The following is a 21,737-nucleotide window of genomic DNA, read 5'->3' as shown; positions in this document are numbered from 1 at the left end:
AAGTTAGGAGTCTTTTACTCTAAATTGGCATACCACCTATTCATGGGAATGACGTCTGTGGGGCATCTACAACAATACATCTTCCATAACAAATACTGACTGTTTACAATGTGCCAGGCACTATTCTAGAGCTGGAGATGCAGAAGTAAATAAAAACAAAGTATTTATCCTTTATCATTATCAGTTGAAATAGTATTTCCTGGCCAGTTTACTCTGTGAATATAATCTTCAGCAAGACTTGAAGGATTGCGAATTACATTTATGTAATAATCTGAGGATTAATATTAAATTCAATTGCAGAGGAAATGGCAATCTTCCCAACTCACTACCCTCCCCACCACCACCTAGCAAACACATATATTCTTTATATTTCCACGTTTAGGTGCTTTCCAAACCAGGACTCATGCTACTGCTTATTTGTTTAAAAATAAAGATTAAACATCAAAACATTAGCTGCAGTTTCAAGTAGCATACTCAATGCATATTTATTTTATTACAGGGTTTGGAAATTGAGAGAATTCTTTTTAGTGCCAAAATAGCAAAGAAAAATATGAAACACAGTAAAAAGAATGAAGTCTAAGCTTTGACCTAAAATGCTACACATTGACTCCGATTCTTTTTGCTTTCATATACCATGAGAGGTTTTTTTCTTTTTTTTTTTTTCTTTTGGCATTAAATTGACCTTATCTGTCAAATCTGAAGACTCAAGGCTGCAATACAGCATTATGCCTTTGTTCTCATAACCCTTTTATTACCTTATGTAGTTTTCAGGAAGCTAGACTTAAAAACCAATCATAACATAGAATCTCTTTCCACCAAAGATTTTTCCTTTATTTTAAATGAGTTTTTAAATATTTTGTGATGAATTCCAACTGGAGTTCATTTTAGTTGGGCAGTGAAAGAAAGATCACTTAACTGGCTCTTGTTGAAGAGGAAAGAAAATCTTAATAGAATTTATTTATTTGGGCTGCTTATATTTAAGGGAAATGTTCTCCACCCCCTTCCACTCAGATGGGCTGTTCATTAGCTAGACTGAATCACATAGCAAAAGAAGAAAGAGTCTGGCTGGAGGAGGCTGCCACCTCTGCAACAAAAGCAGTGACATACATGAGGGTTTAATTCACTTCATGTGGTCTCGGGCTGAGTGGAGATGGCAACAGGACATCTGGGACATAGAATAGTGCAGTTCCTCTCTGATTAGCAACCTAAAACATGCAGTCTCTTTGCACCTTTCATTCAGCTAAGGTGAGGCTGGTCCAGGTATGAACATTAAGATTCCTGGGGGAATAAATAATTCAGCTGAGATGAAAGAGGCAATAAGAATTTTAGCTCAAAGCTCAAGGAGGCACTGAACCTAACATGGTGAGAATAAACAACACTGGAAAACTTGTTTTGGCTCTGACCCTCTATTATCAATTGCTCTTAGGGCTCAGACATCTGATAGTACTCAGAGAGAGGTTCATTCTTTTAAAGTTCACCTTAACCCCCACCAAGTGGTGTTACAGAGCCAGCAGAAAAAAATGCTAACCCTCCTTCCACCATTTCTGTAACACTTCCATCTGGGTATCCATCTGGGAGAATTTCAGAAAGTCTGGAATGTGTAGACGTTTCAGACACAAATTCCCACTTCCCTTTGCTCAATTAAAACAGAACATTGTTACTACTTACACTTGTTCATTCTTGCAAGTAGCTACTCTGGTCACTTGGCCAAAATAATGACCCTGTCTTTCCCTATGGAGGCTAGGTGAGTGACATCTTCTACCAGAAATGAGATAAATTTATCTTAAGGTATCCTTGGAAACAGAGAACAGATTTGGAACAGAGGACTAAAAGTCAGCCATTACTAACTGCATATCTTGTTTTTCTCCAATGGCTTCGACTTTTCCTTCTCTTGCCTGCTCCTTCAGACACCCAACATTTCCTATCAAGTACCCCTTCCACTATCTTCTCTAAGGGCCAGTTTAAACCCCAACTTCTCCATGAACATGTCCCCTGCCAATCTAACATAGTGACTTTCTTCCTGCAAAATCATAGAATAAATCATACATTGAGCAAAATCTCTGTTTGTCTTCCACAGCACTATCACTGTTGTGCACATCCAACAAGGTATTTTTTTAAAGGAGAATGTACATCAGACCTAGGTGTTGCTCTCAAGGAGCTTGTAGTCCAGTAGAGAAGATAATTATAATATAGACTGAAAGTAGTAAAAGAAATAAAGAATGCAAAGATAAACAATTGTCCTTTACAATGTTGCTTCAGATGAAGCAAAATCAGGGTAAACTTTGTGAAGAAGGTAACATGTGCAGGGGTGTGAAGGATGAATAGGCTATGTGGTTCCAGAATTGGCAGAAAGGTCATTCCACATGTAGGAAACAACCTGAATCCTCCAAATCTGGAGGATGTAAAGTGTGGATCATGTGTGAAAAGCATAAATAGTTTCCTTGAATTAGTGTGAAGTGATGAAGGAAGATAGTGGAAAATGAGGTTGGATAGGAAACTGGGAGGCATGTAATGGAGACAGAAGAGTTTACAAATTTGCATAGGGAAACATGGAAGTTTTCTGTGTAGAGATGCTAAATGCTTCACGGTTGTGGTTCAGGAAAACTGGCCCGGCAACAGAATATATGTTGGAATGGAGATGGTAGAGTTGGAGAATCTAGCTAGGACGCAGTTGTATCTTTTAGAACAGGAGTAATGAGGTTGTGGCAGTGAATGTAGAGTTGACATATTGTAGAAGTATAACTGGAACTTAGAAACTGAGCAGAATTTGAACAGACTAGGAGGGTGGGAAAGAAGACACAGGTAACTCCACAAAGTTTTCAATTTGAATGACTTGGAAAGCACTAATATGTCACAACAAGGAGTACAGGAGGAAGGAAAGAGGAATGAGGAAGAGAACAACGAAATTAGTTGAGGACATACTGAGTTAGAAGTGGTGGCAGTATTTCCTTGACATGTCTCTCCAGCATGCAATTGGTTTATTATGTTCTGGAGCTCTGTACAGATCAGTGTTAGAGTCATTAACCTGGAGATCATAGCTAAAAGCATAAAACTTGTTAAGGTAGAATAGTGAGAGAAAGGAGAGAGATAATGACAACTCAATTTTGGGCACATGTATTGAGGAGGTGGGTAATGGAAAAAGATGAAAGAAAGAGAAGAGGAGAAAAGAAAAAAAGAAAGAAAGAGGAAGGAAGGAAGGGAGAAAGAGGGAGGGAGGGAAGAAGAAAAAGACAGAGAAAGAGGGAAGGAGGGAAGAGAGAAAGAGCTCTGAAAGCAAGGAAGAAAGCCAGAAGAATACAATTATCATAGAAACCAACAATGGAAAGTTTTAATTAAAAAAAAAAAAAAGCCATACCCAACAATGTTGCATGTTGTAATGAGTTCCAAGTGAATCACAGAAAAATGGTCATTGGATCCGATGTGGCAAATTGTAGATTTTTAAGAAAGTTGTTTTTGAAGAGATAAAGCATTTTAAAGGGTTATTAATGAGTAAATTAGGGAGTGGTACAGAGGAAAGAGTCCTTAATTGGGAACCAGAGAACATGAGTTCCAGCTTGGTCCTGCTGTTAGATAGCCATGTGACCTATTAACCTCTTTTAAGCTGTTTCCTAGAATTCAAAATTCTATATTTTAAATTCTATATTCTATATATATCTTCTGACTCTCATTTTCAAAGATTCAAACAAGCTAAATGTGTGCTTAAACCAAACGGAGAAAGGGGGCTACATACAAATCCTTACTGGATAAAGGTAAAGTTCATTACTTGTGAAACTTGTGTAAAAGCAAGGCACTTTCCAAGTGTTTCCTAATATAGAATAATTCAGACTATGTTCTTCAATTATTTTCTCCACGCAAACTTCCTCCACCCCATCTCCACCCTTCCTCCCTCCCGTCCCCAGTCTACTAGTCTTTACTCTTAAAAAACTAAGCTAATATTTCTAATTTATCCAGCAACTTGTTCTATTGCTTGAAATTAGAGAGTGCCACCAAAACCCTTTTTGTTTATTGAAATCTATTGGGTAGCTTTATCAATCAGTCCCCAAATCACGGCTTTCCTGCCACATGTGATCGTATACTCGTAAGGAACACTGTCTGAAACTCAATGTCTCCTATCACATACTCCCCAAATTAAACCAGAAATACGTTATTCAAGAAGAACCCAGAGGCACTGAAGAAAAAACATCTGCTTTATTTGGGGGCCTTAAATCTATTGGGATCCCATAGCAATACAAACTCAGAGTCACTGAAATGTTAAGGACTATAAATCTTTTAGTTGGGTTCAGGTACATGGCCTAGTGATATAAGCTAGTGGAGGTGTGAAATAGTTTGGGAATCCTATGATTAAACACAATGCTTTATTTTAACACACACACACACACACACACACACACACACTAGGACAGGATAACTTTCTCCGAGATGCCAGTAAATTTTTCCAGAGTTCTCATCCCTTGCCTTTTCTCCAAAGAGGCTGGCCTGCTCTCTCAAGAATTCTTGCTTTCATTTAATTACAAATGGATATTGTGGAAAATAAAGGAAAAATTTAAACTTTGTTTCTGAAAGAACTTATATAATACAGCTCTAAATTCAGTGGAGAAAAGGAGAAAAAAAAGGACAATTAGCGTCTATTGTGCACCTGCTATATGCCGAACATGTTCACATACATTATCTCACTAGGCCTGACAATAACATTTTGTAGTAAATTTAGCTTTGGTGTTAGAGATAAGAAAAATGAGACTCAGAGAGGTTAAGGTATCCTCTCAAGGTCAAATGGCCAGTTATAAAACTACGTTTGAAACAAGAGCAGAAACAAGATCCCAAAGCTCGAGCATTTTCTACTCTACCATGCCGTTAGTTCAGTCTAGTGAAAAATTCACACTCGAAAAGGTCTTAGCATTTTGGGCATAAAAGAGTATTTGTTATAATTCACTAGAGCCTCCAGATTCTGTTGTACCTGCACTGAATCCTACAAAAAAGAGGAAAAAAGAAAAACAAACCAACAAAACACCCCAAAAACATCACACACTCTTAGTTCCTTTTCCAACTGAAATTCAGCAGTGAGGACAGTTCCTGAGTCATGTTCACAGAAAGCTGTCCTTGGATTCTGTTATTGAGCTCACACCCCCATTCTTGACTTCCCAAGTGGCACTGAGAAAGAGAAGAGGAAATGTAAGAAAGTATAAGATGGGATCCTCTGACACCATGGTGGAAATTAGCACATTTCCCAGAAGACCGAGATAAAAATGCATGTGAGAAGAACAAGGGAACCAAACAGATGGGGCAATAAAATGGAGGCGGAATGAGCTCATCAGGATTTCCAGCACACGGCTGAAGTCCATACTGGGCTCTCAGCTGACCTGGGAGCCAGGAGACATAGTGAATGAGTGGGTGGTTACTATGCTGCAGCATCAGTTACACTAAGAGATTAGGTGGAGCTGATTCACTGCTGCAAATCTGCACGACTTTTGTGGAGGAAAATCTGTGGGCCCTGGTCTCTGCCACTCACATAACCATCCTTATGGATAGCATGAGTCAGATATGTAGGATCCTTCAGGTAGACAAGGTTGTTGCGCTGTGAGTAAACCAAGGACAAGCTTTCGTGTCATCGACAGCAGGTTTTAACCACGGCTACAGCATATCTTTGCGTGAAGGTTAACCTGCTATATACACAAACACCCCACCTTCCCAGACTCCTCCTTGCTTACATGACAGAAACAGAAAGGACAAGGTTCTAGAACGTTCATCACACTGAACAGTGATTCTAACTATCAGCTCTTGAGCATAGCCAGGGGCGTCTTTGGAGAATCTAGTCTAACCCCCTTAGGTTATACACTGGAAACGGAGGTTCAGGGAAAAGAAATGACTTGCCCCAAAACACTTAGCTAGTGACAGAGATGGCATTAGGACTTGGTCCCTGTTTCTCAGCCAGCAGACTTTCCCACTGCACCAGGAAAACAAAATCAAACCCTAAATAGCACATAATACCCTTGTGAACTGAGCCCTCTAATTATACTGCCTCCAAAGGAAATAACATCTTAAATGCCTCAGTCTCTCCATCTTCGGCGATTTCACTGATCATTTCTCATATTAGAATCCCTTTTGAGAAATTTAAGAGTAATTATTTTGGGATATATGCTTTGTAATTTTTATGGCTTCTTATACACTGCTTTCTTTGTTCAGGAGAAAATTAGAATTCTGGAAATACACTTGGCTTTATTTAATTATTAAAGGAACAATTATCTCTTTCAAGTAGTTGCAAATATAAATGTATCAACCTGTGTCAAGAATGGATATATGGAACAATAAAGGCTATGTTACTCTATTTTCACATCCAATTACAATCCACCTAGATCAGGGAAAAATAAAAACAAAAACAAAAACAAAACTCAAAGGAGACCTATGAGTGAAAACTGAAAAGTGAAATCCTTATCTGGGTAATTCTGAACATGTCTGGATATGGTGCCTTATGGAATCACCTAAAATGTAATATTTTATAAAATGCTTTGCAACCTTACTGCTTTCATTACAGCAGTTTGTGTGTATATGGGCTCACTGGAACTTCTGGGGCTTTCCAAAGAACTGACCTAAGGATGCAGGAGGAATGAGCCTGTTCAAGGTCATATTTACTACGTGAAGCTGACACCTCCTGGTGTTGCGGACCAACAGTGGCATTAGCCCATTACCCGCTTCCCTCCACCCCCACCTCATATCTTTCCTATCAACGAATATTCTTACCTGAACCACCATCACTTCCACTGTCCTCTGCGTTAGGTGTTGTATAGACCAGGTTTTCCGGTCTCTGATGTTTATCCATAAAAAGATTTTCATGAATAGAACTTTTCTTGTAATTTACATAGTCCTTGAAAACCCCACAAGTATTTACATAACAGAAAACTATTGTTTGAAGTGCAAAGCAGGTCAAAATTTGGTTTCTGGAGATTAATCACTGCAGTCTATTTTATATTATCATAATAATTTCATTTAGTTTGATACAATTTGTTTTCAGAATCAACCTCAGCTTCTGTGCACAAGCGACAAATCCATTTCGTTTCTGGTATAATGGATAATGTGATTAATGACCTTGCCACCGGATTTCTTAAAAACACCGAGAAAAAATAAAGTTTCCATTTATAATGTGCAGTAAACCAGCTCAATCTGTAGCTGTGCACCAAAATCTCTCTGAACTTGTTGGCAAGCCACAGCCAAGATTTTGAAACAAATTGGCTCCTCCTGCCTTTTGGGGTTTCTGTCCAAATCCGGGCTCTCCCAAGAATGTGAGGGCAGCGGCCTCACATTGGGAAACTGAACCTGCGGGCAGCCGGCTTACGAAGGTGGGGTCCGGCTTTCCTACGTGGTATCTCCGGGATGGCTGCGCTCCGATGGACCTGCGGAGCCCAGGGCTGGCTGAGTAAGTTCACCACCTGCTGGGCTGTCGCCAGACCAGCACGGAGAGCTGCGCCGGTGGCCTCGTGACGCCGGCCCCCGCGCCATGCCCTCGGCGGAGGCGATGTGCGCGCGCCCCCTCCGCGCAGTCGGAGTCTGGCGCGCGTTTCCGGTCCCCGCGGACCTAAGTCTTGCCCACCGCGGCGGGTGGCGGTGGGGACCGGGGAGGTGGACGTGCACGCGGGGGGCGGCCCGGGGGGGCGGTCGTCGTGCATCTCCTTTCCGTCTTCAGGGCGAGGCGACCGCGGCTTGACGAGGAGGCCCTCGCGGCCCGCGGGGGTCTCTCGACGGCAGCTCTGGGTTGAGTTCCTCCCGGGGCTCCTCCTCACTTTTCCTCGCTTGGGAAGTGGGGGGTGCCTCCCCACGGGGGCGGCGGTGGCCGCAGAGCGAGGCGTCGCGCCGAGCCGGAAGCTCCGAAGCCGCCCCGGGGAAGTTGCCGGCTTCTCTTCAGCCCCCGATGCCCACGTCCTCGGGTGGGTCTGAGGGGCTCCTGGACACGCGGCCAAGGCTCTCGAAGGCACCCGGGGCGGCTTTTTTTTTCCCCTTTTCCTTTTCTTTCTTTTTTTGCTTTTCTTTTTTCTTTTCTTTTTTCTTTTTTTTTTAATCTCAGTTCTCCCTTTTTGAGAGCCCCGGGACCCCGCGCTAGCGCCCCCGCCTCGGGCCCACACACGCGCCCGCCCGCCGAGAGAAGGCGCCCCCGCCCCGCCCCCTCGCTGACGCGCGCCCAGCCGGGCCAATCAGAGCTCGCGGCGCTGCGCCCCACGCGCCGGCCCCCCCACCCCCAGCTTAAGAAAGGGCGCGCGGACCGGGTCTGATCAGAGCGGTAAGCGGAGCGGAGACAGCGGGCTGCGGGAGGCAGGCGGTTCCCTTAGCTCCCGCGCTCAAGCTGCCCTCGAGCGGCGCGCCGGGCCTTAGCCCGCAGCGGAGACGCCTCCGCCGCGCGCCCCGACGGCGCCCGCCCGCCGGCTGATGCTGGAGTGAGCGCTGCGGCGACGGGATGCTAGCTCTGCTGGCCGCCGGCTTGGCGCTCCTCGTGGCCGCCGGCGCCCAAGACGGCCCGGCGCCCGGCAGCCGCTTCGTGTGCACTGCGCTGCCCCCGGAGGCGGCGCGCGCCGGCTGCCCGTTGCCCGCGATGCCCATGCAGGGCGGCGCGCTGAGCCCCGAGGAGGAGCTGCGGGCCGCGGTGCTGCAGCTGCGCGAGACCGTCGTGCAGCAGAAGGAGACGCTGGGCGCGCAGCGCGAGGCCATCCGCGAGCTCACGGGCAAGCTGGCGCGCTGCGAGGGGCTGGCGGGCGGCAAGGCGCAGGGCCCGGCAGCCACAGGCAAGGACACTATGGGCGATCTGCCGCGGGACCCCGGCCACGTCGTGGAGCAGCTCAGCCGCTCGCTGCAGACCCTCAAGGACCGCCTGGAGAGCCTCGAGGTAGCGTGAGCGCGGGGCTGGGTGGGGGGTGATCCTGAAGGGTGGGAAAGATCCGAGGCGCGGGGCAGTGGTGGGGCGCGTGGTTCTGCCAGCCAGACAGTGCGGGACACAGCAAGCTGGGCTTGGGGTCGGGGGTCGGGGTTGGTTCTCTGTCGGGTTCGCGAACTTACCTGCGGGGCTCGCATCCAACCCCCACCCCCCACCCCCATCCCCCCGCTTCTTGCCGAAAGGAAAGGGTTCACACACACACACACACACACACACACACACACACACACACACACACACACACACACACCCCACCCCCCCGCGCCCCGCACCGGGACTGTCCGCCTTGTGGCCAGTCACTTCCTGGGATCCGGTTGAGCGGACCGGGACGGCCTCTTCTCTCTAAATGTCCGAGACCCCCGGGCCCGCACGCGCTCGCAGAGGCTGTGCCGGGTGACTTGCGGCTGCCGAGTGGGGTCAGCTGTCCCGGGCGTCCCGTGTTTCCTTTTATAAATCAGGCCGGGCTGGACCCGAGCGGGCGGAGACCCCAGGGTCGCGGCGGGGAGGCGAGCGCGGGCGGCTCCGGGGCCACACGCGGGTTGGCGCCTCAGAGGAAACCTGGTTTTAACTTCAAAGATGCTCTGCCCGGGAATTGCGCCTGTTCTAAGGTGCCCTTCCAGGCTGTTTTGGGGGAAGGGACCTTCTTACGTTTCTCTCTTGGAAGGTGTATGCAGTTTGGAACTTTGTGAGAGAAATCCTCATTTAACTTCCATCTTTCCTTTTGAACCCTATTTAAGAAGTGTGGAACGTTTCTGTTAAAAACGTTTACCAGAATGCTCATTAGCAAAACTAGGTTTCAATTACAGGTGGTAATTATTGCAAAATTATTTGAGGATTTCCTGTGGCATGATGGCTAAATACAGTATTTCCAGCATCTGTATATCCCTTGATTCGGTATGATTAATAGCAGCTAACATTTCTAGTTTACTAAATATATGCCAGGCGTATTATCTAATTTTAACCCTTCCAACAGTCCTTTGAGGCAGATCCTCTTAGCTGCATTTTACAATTTGGAATGCTTAGAAAGGGGGTACATAGCTTGCCAAGGATTCATGGCTAGCCAGTGGCAGACTGCCTCCAGAGCCAGCATGATGGTAGAGGAGGAGAAGGCACAGGAAATGAGGATTTAGCAACAGCATTCAAAGCAAAAATTCCTGGAATTCAGAACTGTCACATTTTAGGTCTCTCATTTTCCAGTAACATCTCTGCAAGCATAATTATTCACCTTTGTGCCATATTGGGACTCGGGGGCTGTTTCCACTTCTAGATGAAAGCTCATCTGCTTTAGTACCATTTGGTTAACTTTTTTTTTTTTTTTAATCTTCACTGTGTTGTGGTCTTTACCCAAGGATGGTAGATAGTGATTAAAATTTTGAGTTTTTAGCAAGAGAAGGAAAATAGCTTTCTGAGAGAGGAAAATGGAATTCGTAAGTTTCAAAGATTGCAGCAAGGTAATTCTTGTTTGACTTTGAAATCCTTTCCATACAAAAAAGAAAAAAGCGTCCGTGAAGTGCTCCCCTTCGTGCCATTGGCACGATTTAATACTCCTGTTTTGGAAGCTTCTCCCTGTGTGGTTGGGCTTTTAGAGCTACATTTCACAATTTCTTTTTAAATGGCCTTAATACTTCTCCCTCATATGTCCCTCTCTCCTTCTAAAAGCACCAGCTCCGAGTGAATGTGTCCAATGCAATGCTGCCCAGCGACTTTCGAGAGGTGCTCCAGCGGCGACTGGGGGAGCTGGAGAGGCAGCTGCTGCGCAAGGTGGCAGAGCTAGAGGACGAGAAGTCCCTGCTCCACAATGAGACCTCTGCTCACAGGCAGAAGACAGAGAATGCCCTGAATGCTCTGCTGCAGAGGGTGACTGAGCTGGAGCGAGGTGAGTTCTTGACTAGCTTCTCTGTCGCCCTCTGGCTGACATCCCTCTCAGCCCCCCCACCCCCACCCCCATTGTCTTGGTGTTTGGCTGCAGTGTAAGGGAAGCTGGGCTTAGTAAGGCAGAGCCGACAGAGGGGGGCTGGCCCCATAGCCACCCATTTACAGACAGGCCACTAGGGCCCTTGAGAGAGTCGTGACCCCTGCTTGCTGACTGTTAAGCACCAGGCTCTGCTCCTGTTTGCTGGGGTTGGCTCTGAGGCTGCTCTTGGGTCATCTCTGAACCTACCTGTCCTATGTGCAAAAAACCACAGCATTCTCTACCATCCCAGCAGGTCTCCGCCTTCCCTTCTCTGTTTCTCAAACGAAGTGTTGCTTTTTCAACTTGAGGCATCTCCCGCGGTGTGCAGGGGTGTAGGGTTTCTGCTTGACAGTTGCCCGGCTTGATGGCCTTGTTGATACATCTTCTGACCAGGTGGAGACTGAAGGGGCCTATTGCTGCTGGGAGAGGCCCGCTTTCCATCCCAGACAGTGACCCCCAGGGTGTCTGCAGTGACTGACCCTGCATGGAGATAGCTCGCAGCCCTTTGAGCAAACAGTAGCGTGATTGAGGATGGTCCTCTCAGGAATTAGCCGCCCCTTCCCCGCCCCCTGTTATCGGTGGGAAAGCCAGTGCCCTCAGGACCAGCGTGGGCAAACAACCCAACCCTGTCCTCCTGCCGTGTGGACATTTCAGTCACTTCCTAACCAGACCTTCAGTGGATTCTGAGTCTCTTTCTCTCCTCCGCTCACACTGGGGTGCATGAGTTTCTCCCATGGGGCACAGGAAGGGAAGGGGTCGAGGGCCCTAAGTAATTCAGACTGCATTATCAACCCCCAAACTGCCTAGTGGCCTGGGAGTGAAGTGTAAGTTTGCTGATAGTGGATATGAAATTGTAATCTTCTCAGATGCACCAGCCTGACTGACAGTTTCTCATTACTCGATTTCATGAACTGACAGGAGAAGGTCCAGCTGTGCCTTTAGTGACTCTGGCAAGGGAGGGCCGGATGATCAAGGGGATGGTGTGTCTGTTCCATTTTATTACAGCAGCTCCCCAGAAGTCACAGGTCTCCTTCAACACTTTCCTGCTTTCTTCCTCCTTATCCTTCTCAGAAAGGTGGGTGACTTGCCTGTTAGACTTGGATTCTTGAGTTTCTGAAAGAATTTCCTCTCTGCCTCACCTCTGCCGGGTGACCTCAGAAAATTCTTAGGTCTCAAGAGCCTTCCCTGAAGGCAGAGCAGCTGCGGCTGCAGCCTTTCTTGCCGACGGGGACAGAAAGGCAGCATCGGGTCCAAGGCGAGGGTGGCTGGCCTTCCCTTTCCCCAGCCTCACCCACAGTGGAACCTGGCAACATGCAGGCACACCACAGTCACTTAGTATCTTGAAGGGGGTAGCTGTAGAACAAAAAGAGAGCTCCGCCAGAGACCTTGCTGGCCGTATACCTTGCCTGGCTCAGTGGCTGAATTGCTACAAGGACGTCGGTTAATAGAAGCCTGCCGTGTTAGCGTGTGCTGAACACATCACCCCTGTGAGAGAGGACTTGACTTATACCCATTACACAGATGAGAAAAATGCCCTGAACTTTTGGCCAGAGGTGTATCATTTGGGGAGAGGGGACTGAGTGGGACCTGGGCCAACTGCTGGTGAGCAGCAGCGGCAACATGGCTTTGACCACCCAGCAGCTGGCTCTGTATGGCTATCCCTCCCATCCCCAGCCAGATTCCAGCATCCACACTCCTGATACCTAGGTTTTATGGGAAGCCCTCAGAGCTCATCTGGCACAGAAAGGAGGCTCATGTTCTAGCTAGCACTGAGCTCTACCGGGCAGGGCTCCTGATTGCCCTTCTTGTAGAGCCCCCAGGACCTGGTACTGACCTACCACGAGAACTCTAGAATCCTTCTGTGTGCTCCACCCAGCTCTGGAATGAATCTTTGAGGAAGGTGATCATCTGCCGACAAATTTGTCTTCTGAGTTTCTATCTGTCCTATTTGTGATGAGAATAAAGGAATATATAAACTCCCAGCCCCCAAATAAACCAAGAGTGGAAAATACATTCTGTGCCTCAAAGCATCCTGCTGAGCTCAGAGGAGATGGACGTCAAGCATATGCAAAGTGGGGGCTTTGGGGACTCTGGCCCTCAGTCCATCATCTCCTGCCCATTATGGGCCTGTTCAGAGCCAGACACCAGGCTGCGACTTCCACATTCCGTGTCTTCCGTAACCCTTGCAACCACTGTGTGAGGTAGGTATTAGTTATAGATGAGGGACTGAGTCAGAGAACCAAGTAATTCGTGCATTCACGGGTCCAGCAGGTTGCAGAGCTGGGGTTGAACTTGGTGGTGACCCCAGAAGACAAGATGCCCAGAGGCTGCAGCCTGGAGTGGCATGTGGGCTCCAGCCCCACTGGGCTGGAGGCTCCTGAGGGCCCAGGGGTGAGCATCCGATGCTCCATGCAGAGGCTTGGGCTGCTTGAGCCCACGGATGCTCATTTTCTCTGTCGTGGGATCTGCTCGTCTGCAGGAGCCTTCAGGTTCCGGGCCAGCCAGCCAGGGACAGCCCACCTTGGAGTTGAAGTAAACGTTGCCACTGAGAAGACAGAACCTGTCTCTCTTTGTCCCCAGCTGCCCCCCATTTTCACTTGTCTGCCACCTGCAGCCTCTGATTTATAGGTCAGGCCTTTTAATGCCTTAATTGGTTTTAACGAAGTTTCCTCTAAACCTCCAAGCTGTTTGATATAAATAGAGGGCACCAGCTTTCCGGGTGTGGGCCCCTCCTCTGCCCCTTGGCTCTCCCAGGTCTAATTAAACCTATCTGTTGTCACCTAGCTAACGATATTACCGACACTGAGTCTTATTAAATCAGCAGGCCTGCCCACCTGCAAGGATAGAAGCCATTTCTCTTTATTAGCTAATCATGCCTTCGTGAAGAACATGGCCATTTGCAGATTAAGAACTAGTGGCTGCGCGTAGTTAAGAGAGGGACTTCTGCTCCCTACTCTGTCCTTCATTAGCTGTGTGACCTGTGGTTGAGTCCCCTCGCTTCTCCAAACCTCGGTGCCTCAACTGCACAATCCACAGAATTGGGGACGGGGCTTTCTAGTCTCAGTTTTGCTTCCACCTGTACCCGGCGTGCCCCCCTCGTCTTCCCCAGGTGACCAAGCCTTCCCAGCCCTCGCTAGGTATTCAGTGACTCTGCAGACGGGGAGCTCAGGATGGACTGGACAAGAGTCCACAAGCAGCAGATTCAAGTAAATAGTACCCATAAGGCCCACAGGCTAGTCTTTCTCTGCTGCCTGTTCCAGAGGTTGAAAGGGTGATGCTGGGCCATGTTGCTTTTCTTTGCAGGTCTTCCTTGGGTAGGGGTGAACCATGGCACCAGAGAGCTTCTCTCACATGTTCCTGACTACGAAAGCAAATGAGTCTGGGGGATCGCAGTGGAGAAAGGTTCATCCGTTGTGGCCTCTGTTCCATAGAAGGGACTGATTCATGCACTCACATGAGACACAGGCCTGTCTGGTTCCATTGGTTCTGGGTCCATAGAGCCTGCATGTTTCTCATGGTGATGGTGTCCCTCCCGCCCCTTGTGGATGCCTAATAAATACTTGTTGAATGAGCGAAGGGTGTCTAGGTTCCTTCACCAGAAGCATCCGGTCCCCAGCTGAGAGGGAAGCTGCTGCCGTGACCACTCACAGAACTGGGTGGTACCCGGCAAACTTCGGAATCTGTGATAACTCGAGATGGGGACTTGCCTTCTGTGTGTTTATTTTTATTGTTAATTTGGAGCTTAAGTCAGAACTATTAGAAATTACTTAGACCCAGTTAAGCGTACTAGTAGCTTTCAAAGATTTTGGAAGCATCATTTACATGAGGACAGTCAGGGGCTTCTCTTCAGTCCCAGGCAGGCCCCAAGGGCTCAAGGCTCTGGCTGTGGGTGCTCACCTCAGCGGGGAGGGGCACCTCTGTACTTCTCTGTCTCTGACTGGCTCCAAACCGCAGGAAATCATCAACAGACACAATCTTCTCTTGAGGAAAAAAGGCAAATCATGAGCAAAGTGGTTCATGTGAGGTATTTAGTCCAAAAAGCCACTTCTGAGTTAAGCTGTAGTGTCCAGGCACCCATGTGGACTCCTTTGCTTGGGGGGCAGTGATTCTTCAGGGTGAGAAGTGACAGGGACTTATTGGCTTGACGAGTATCTATCAATCAGGTGTCCAGGTCCCTGTTAAGGACTTTATGCCTCTAAACCCAAGTCCAGCAGGGCCCCAACCCCGCCCTTGCTGAAGGAGCTAAAGGGGCTAGGATTTTAAGGAAAGAGCTGAAGAAGGGTTTTCTGGCTTAACTAGAAAATTAAATTCAACTTGTTCTTACCCGCTTCTTCAAGCTTTCAAGACCAAGGCCAGTCTTGTTTACTTCTGGGCTGGTAGCACTTTGCACCGTGGCTCCCCAGTAGCGGGTGCTCTGTTGCTGGAGGGGCTGACCTGGGGGAATTTGGGGTCCAGGTGAGCTGTGGCTCTGAGCTGCGCTGGTGGGGAGTAGGCAAACACATCATGGCCTCTCTTCTCCACCCCCCAGGCAACAGTGCGTTCAAGTCTCCCGACGCGTTCAAAGTATCCCTCCCCCTGCGCACAAACTACCTGTATGGCAAGATCAAGAAAACACTGCCTGAACTGTACGCCTTCACCATCTGCCTGTGGCTGCGATCCAGCGCCTTGCCGGGCATCGGCACACCATTCTCTTATGCAGTGCCCGGGCAGGCCAACGAGATCGTGCTGATAGAGTGGGGCAACAACCCCATTGAGCTGCTTATCAACGACAAGGTGAGGCCTGCTTGGATGCCCCCATCACAGCAGCAATGGTCAGCCTGTGCGGCTTCTGACAGCTGGCTGCGGGGCTGTCCTCCTCACAGTGGGGACAGCTCTGCACCAACTCAGTCCCACTCTGGCCAGCTGGCTGGGTAGGGGGCAGAGGCAGGCAGCCATGGCTGGTGGAGATCCAAGCTGTGAGTCTGGCCTAGAAGCGGCAAAGGGTCCAGGCCAGGTGCTGTGGGAGGAATAGAGCTGGGGTCTCTTGGGCCAGCCTGAATGGTCACAGGCCCTTGGGCCAATCACTCAGGGCTGTTCCCCCGGGCCATACTGATTAGAGGAAGGGGTCTATGTGTGTCTCTCTGTGTAGGAAATTTTTTCAGTGTATCTTTTTGGGGTGGTCTACTGAGGTATAAGTTACAGTAAAACTTAGAGTTTTTAGTGAACAGTCTTACCAGTTTTGAAAATGCATGCACTTGTGTGATTAGCGCAATTAAAATATGGAAATGTTTCATTTCTCCCCTCTTCCCCCCCCCCCGAAAACTCATTCCCCCTTTTGGTCAGCTCCTACCCCCCACCCCCCTCCATGACAACCCCTCCCTTTTTAATAGACTGGCTGGTTTCAGCATTCAAGAGTGTGGTCTTCTCAAGACCTCCGCTCTGGGCATCTGCAGGACCTCCAGGAGCCCCACTGAAACTTCCATTCTGAGGTCAGACTCAGCATAGCCAAAGAAAATGTGTCCTGACGTCCTTGCTGGAGCTGAGCATTGGAATGGCTGCTCCAGCTCCCTGCTGTCTCTGCCCTGGTCCCTTACTCTGACGTTACTGAACCATCTTGGATGGAGTTGAAGTGGGAGATGCTGTGGAATCTCCTCACTGGGCTCCTTCTAGTGGTGACCATGTCCCTGAGCCAGGGATTCATTGTTCTAAATAATGCCCTTGGACACAGCAGGGCCAGAACCCTGTTTTCCTCTTGGGTTAGGTGGCACATAAACAGCCAATTCCTGGGAGGAAGCAGGGGGTTGCTAGGATACCAGCAGTTAACAACAGGATGGCACCTGGTTGAGCTGGGCTGTAGTGCTCACGGGACTGCGCTCGGACGACGTGGGTCAGAAGTGCCCTTCCTCTGGTTCCATATGGGGGTCCCTGTGTGCACCCCCAGCACACAGTCCCACGTAATTGTAGGCCTTTTTTTTTTTTTTTTTTTTCTGCCCGCACAGGAGCACACACACACACACACACACAGTCCGCAAGTGTCGTGATGGATAGTCGTGAGCCTCTGTGTAGAGTGTAGATACCTGTTCTGACTGTTTTCCAAAGAGGCTGGCCCAGTAGGACCCTGACTTCCCTTCAGGCCCTCTGGCAGGAGGCATTCAGCACAGCAGGGATGGGGTCAGGGGCTTGTACCTAGGCTACGTGCCCCTTTCCTCTTAGATGACTGTGTCATACAGTGTCCCCTCCCCAAGGCTTTCTGAAGGGCGGAGTTGCCCATGTCACCCAAAAAGCAGAGAAGGGGAGACCAGCAGGGACCCTGCATGATGGAAGCAGTTGGACCTCCAGTCCGTCTGCAGGTCAGACTTCTGGAAACCCTGAGGGGGTGCCTCACCTGCACGTTGCTGTCCACAGGTTGCGCAGCTGCCCCTGTTTGTCAGTGACGGCAAGTGGCACCATATCTGTATCACCTGGACGACACGGGACGGCATGTGGGAAGCATTCCAGGATGGGGAGAAACTTGGCACTGGGGAGAACCTGGCCCCCTGGCACCCTATCAAGCCAGGGGGTGTGCTGATCCTCGGGCAGGAACAGGTGAGTGCAGGGTTGCAAGACGGGAGCCTGCTGCCAGCCGAGCGGCACAAGGCTACACTTGAAGGTTGCCCCTGGGCCCCCTGGTCAGCTGTCTGCCTGCCAGACACAGCCACTGAGGCGTGACAGTGCCGGCTCACCCCATGCTGTCTTATGGCCTCAGGTTGGTGTGGTGGGTTCAGAAAGATTCCAGAATGGAGTCCAACCCAGGTGAACAGGAGTGTCCCTGGGGTCATGCTGTCATGGAGTGACTTTAGGTTCTTTCCAGACATTAAGCCTCTGCCAGGCACAGCATCGATTCAGGATGCCAAGGACTGATATGGCATCTTCCAGGAGCTGCTGGCTCAGTGTTTTAGGGGACTCAGGGCATGCCTGTGGGGGTTCAGCACCCTGGTGGGAGATGGGCTGGGAAGGTGATTTCAGAAGCTGCCCTCAAGAAACTCACCCGGTGGGAGAAGGGAAATGTGCATTGCTTGTCTGCTCCTGGGCAGGTAAGAGTTGATGTTTCAGCCTATGCTTGAGGTTTGCTGAGGGCCCATTCTTCCCCTCATTTCCCTGGGAGAGGCTTGGAGTCTGGAGACCGGGAGCTAGTGCTAGCTTTGGGAATTTGGACAAAATGTCTTTCCACTCTAGCCTGGAGCACCGTGTTGTGGAGCCCCAGGATGTGAAGGAATCAGGGGTCCTAAGGTGTAGCCAGAGTTGGAGGGAGTCGGGAAAATGCCCCAGTCTCCCCATCTCTCTCCCAAGTTGGCATCCCTTCCCAGAGGCCATTCACAGTCCAGGAGAATTAGCAGACCTGTCCGCTTTTTGAACCTGCACTGATGGGGTTCTGTTCCCCCCTCCCCAGGACACCGTTGGGGGTAGGTTCGATGCCACGCAGGCATTCGTGGGGGAGCTCAGCCAGTTCAACATATGGGACCGCGTCCTCCGTGCACAAGAAATTATCAACATTGCCAACTGCTCCACAAACATGCCCGGCAACATCATACCCTGGGTGGACAACAACGTCGATGTGTTTGGAGGGGCTTCTAAGTGGCCCGTGGAGACCTGTGAGGAACGTCTCCTTGACTTATAGCTGCCTCCGGCTCTGTCTAGGCCAGGGCCGGGCTGTTCCTGTCAGAAGTGCAAGGCCACCTCCTCCCCCAGTTAAACTGTGTACAAAGCCCCCACCAGAATGGGCTGGGGCCCTCAAAGCTCATTCCCAGGGAATCTCGAAGGCCGAGGTTCTGTAGCGGCCCTTGTCACTGGATTCTTTGTTCCTTACCAAGATTATGTTGTTTTGAGGGGGAAAGTAGCCCTGAGCTTGCAGGTGGGGAGATCTCTGACTTCCTGCTGGGGGTGAGGGGCTGCAGAGCCCCTGCCATTGCTAGCACACCGCAGCCTTGTCCGCCCTCTTGGATGCTCGATGTCTCGTGTGTCCTGTCTGTCTGTCCCCTTTAAAGGCTGTGCGGCCCTCCTGCTGGAATATCTGTGTCCCTTGCGTATAGAGTATACCCTGCTGTCCCCTGAGCACGTGGCAAAGCAGCCCCTGCCGCCCACAGAAGGGCCTTTCTCTTAGTGTTCTTTACTAGGCTGTGAGGAACTCTTCAGCTCAAGGAGGGGGGCAGGCTGCCTGGACAATGCCCTGCCTTCTCCAAGATGGAGGGGGCGTCTGGGCCTCCAGAGGGGGCTGGGAGCAGGAATGCAGAAGGGAGTTCTGGAGAAGGGCTGTGGCAGCTGTCCCTCCCCCTCTGTCACCTCTCCCTCAGACTGATGCTTTGATGGAATCATCGCTGGGAATGGCTTCTTTGAAAAGCCTCTTTTCTCCACGGGTGCCAAAAGTTCAGCTGCAGCTTCCACAACCATTCGGTATGGTCAGGCGGGATTTATTTTTTCCCAACAGAGAAGAACAGCCATTAGCAGCCTTCCATTTTTAATGTCTCGCCCCACTGTGAAGAATGTGCTAGTTTTAATTCATGTTGATTCCTGTAAGCATTTGACTGTCTCAAGTATTTCCCCCAGAACTTTTTCAGGAAATGGGAGTCATTTGGCTGACATTTGCTTTGTGACTCCAGGTTGCTTAATTTATTGGACAGAAGTAGTAATTTATTTTAAGGACAAAGTGATGAAGTGGGGAAATTTATAAAGCTAAATATTATATATTTTATTTTTCATACATGTTTGAAGTGCAAATATGTGGAAATTCCATTTGTAGGACCAAGTTGACATGCCCATCCTAACATTGTATGCTACAAGAACTCTTCTGATGATGGAATTTTGATTAAAGTGCACTGGAAGATGCCTCCGTATCTGTTTACTCCATGTTTGGGGCTGAGGGTAGGGGGTGGGGCTTTGCCACAGTCCTTAGGTCTGGGGCCCGTGTCTGGCGGACCCAGGGGTACTGATGTGCTTGGAGGGAGAGGGGCGTGGTGCAGGGCTGAGCCCTTCCCTCCTCAATGCCAGGCCCAGACTGCGGATGTCCCACAAGCTCTGGCCAGCCTCCTGGTCTTCAGCCGGACCCTGTCTTCTCAACCAGGAATCAGACTTACTTCGATGACCCTCACCTCCCTATCCCAGACCTGACACCTGTTGGTCACCTACTCTGTGTTCTACATACATCTCATTCACTCCTCCTAACAAACCCCTGAAAGTGAATCCTGATTTATAGGTGAATGCTTGGAACAATTAAACAGTGACTTGGATCACACGGCTAGTTGAAGGCAGAGCTGGGGTCAAACTGGCCTATGGCTCTGGAGGCCCTGTCCCTGTTGTGATATCTCTTACGATGGCATGGCTGACTGGGAACCGTGGCTCGGTGCCACTGCCCAGCATCACCGGAGTCGTACCGCATATCACTCACCCAGGAAGAATCAAACTGCAAAATTCGAGATAGGTTCTACTAAATGTGTGTTGCTTTCACACCATCATGAAGTCAAAAAATTGTAAGTCAAGCCATTGTAAGTCAGGGACACTGAAAAATACAGAACATCAATATTTTTTGTTTTTCTATAGAACATAATTGAGAGAAAGAACACCTAAATAATTGGATTATTTAGACTTCATAGTGCCGGGATTGCCCTTGCGGACACCTGGTGGGGAAAATGTGGTTCAGGTGTCCAGAAGATAATACCACACACACCCTGAGAAGGTATGAAAAGGTTGATCATATAATGAGAACTTTCCGGGGAGATCAGGGTGGCACCCACACAGTTCTGAAATAGCTTGAGAGAGCAGAGAAAGAATATTGGCTTGGTTTTTTATGGTGGTTGTGTGTAGGACCAGACTGATGATTCCACTGAGTGGTTTGCACAACCCCCCACTCCTCCCAGCCCCCTGCACCAAAGAAAAAAGAATTTAGATTCTATTACTCATCCAGATGTGGAGCATGATGGGAAGAGGAGAGATGAGGCTTAAAACTGTCAGCAAACATCAAAAACTGTAGACACATTACTACAATTCCCCTCAGATGTTTGACGGATGGCTGACATGTGCCATGTTGCATTTAATCGAATTTGATCTTGGTAAAGTAAGTCATTACGAGGTCTATAGCTTGAGGCTGGTGGGGAGGAGAGAATTCTCTTCAATACCTGTTCAAGGGCCCAGAACTGGGTATTTCGAGAAGTACAATGTGTATCTTGGTCACGCTTAATAAGATCTGGAATTCTGAAAGAGAGGAGTACCTTGGTGAGGTCTTGTCTTACGGCTTTAGTAAGTAGTGAGATATATGAGATCTTGATTTATGGTTTGAGTATCTGTGGGACAAGAGATTCCCAGAGTTCTTTACCCCAAAACAGGCTACCTGGCTCAAAAGTAAAAAAAATATACGCATGGGTCAGTTGTTGGCCAGGGTGCCCGGTGCTAAGATGACTGTCTGAAATTTGGCCACTTGTGCTGACCCTTGGGTCCCACTATTCTTTGGGGACATCCTGGTTAAGGTATAAAAAAACAGCAGTTTCCCCATGGAGCACTAGCAGGAGTCATGGTGGTTATTCTATCTGTAAAGTGTGAGAACTCCCTTTGCTGTTTACCCAGCTGATGGCAAGTGGCTTCGAGGGGTCTGAGAGAGGAGTGCACCAGGGCATCTGGCAAGGGACTGAGGACAGGGAAGGCCACCCCCTGCTGCAGATGGGATGTGCCAGAGGCTCCAGCTCTATTATGTAGCAGAAAGGCCTTGGTGGCCATGCTGAAATTATTGCTGGGATGTTGCTTTTATGACCCAAGACCTAGGAACAGCTGGGTATGGGAGGTCTCAGGCCAGGACCTAGGACAGCTACTATTTCCAGGATCTAGTATGCAATCAGCAATTGCAGGTCTAATGACACATAGCTT

At 49.0% G+C, this 21,737-nt stretch overlaps 1 protein-coding gene across 1 annotated transcript; it reads left to right on the top strand.

The window, feature by feature from the left end:
• Positions 1-8,440: 8,440 nt before the first annotated feature.
• LOC111146002 (neuronal pentraxin 2) lies at positions 8,441-19,703 on the top strand. The gene is made up of 5 exons (XM_022501365.1): positions 8,441-8,866; positions 10,574-10,790; positions 15,397-15,641; positions 17,253-17,432; positions 18,277-19,703. The coding sequence occupies exons 1-5, from the start codon at positions 8,441-8,443 to the stop codon at positions 18,502-18,504; spliced, it is 1,296 nt and encodes a 431-aa protein (XP_022357073.1). The 3' UTR covers positions 18,505-19,703.
• The last annotated feature ends 2,034 nt before the right edge of the window (positions 19,704-21,737 follow it).

This window comes from Enhydra lutris, unplaced genomic scaffold (genome assembly GCF_002288905.1).
Source record: "Enhydra lutris kenyoni isolate GAN:26980312 unplaced genomic scaffold, ASM228890v2 scaffoldscaffold13, whole genome shotgun sequence".
NCBI classification, from domain to species: domain Eukaryota; kingdom Metazoa; phylum Chordata; class Mammalia; order Carnivora; family Mustelidae; genus Enhydra; species Enhydra lutris.
The sequence above is the reverse complement of the archived record's forward strand: the minus strand, read 5'-3'. Positions and strand labels throughout refer to the sequence as shown.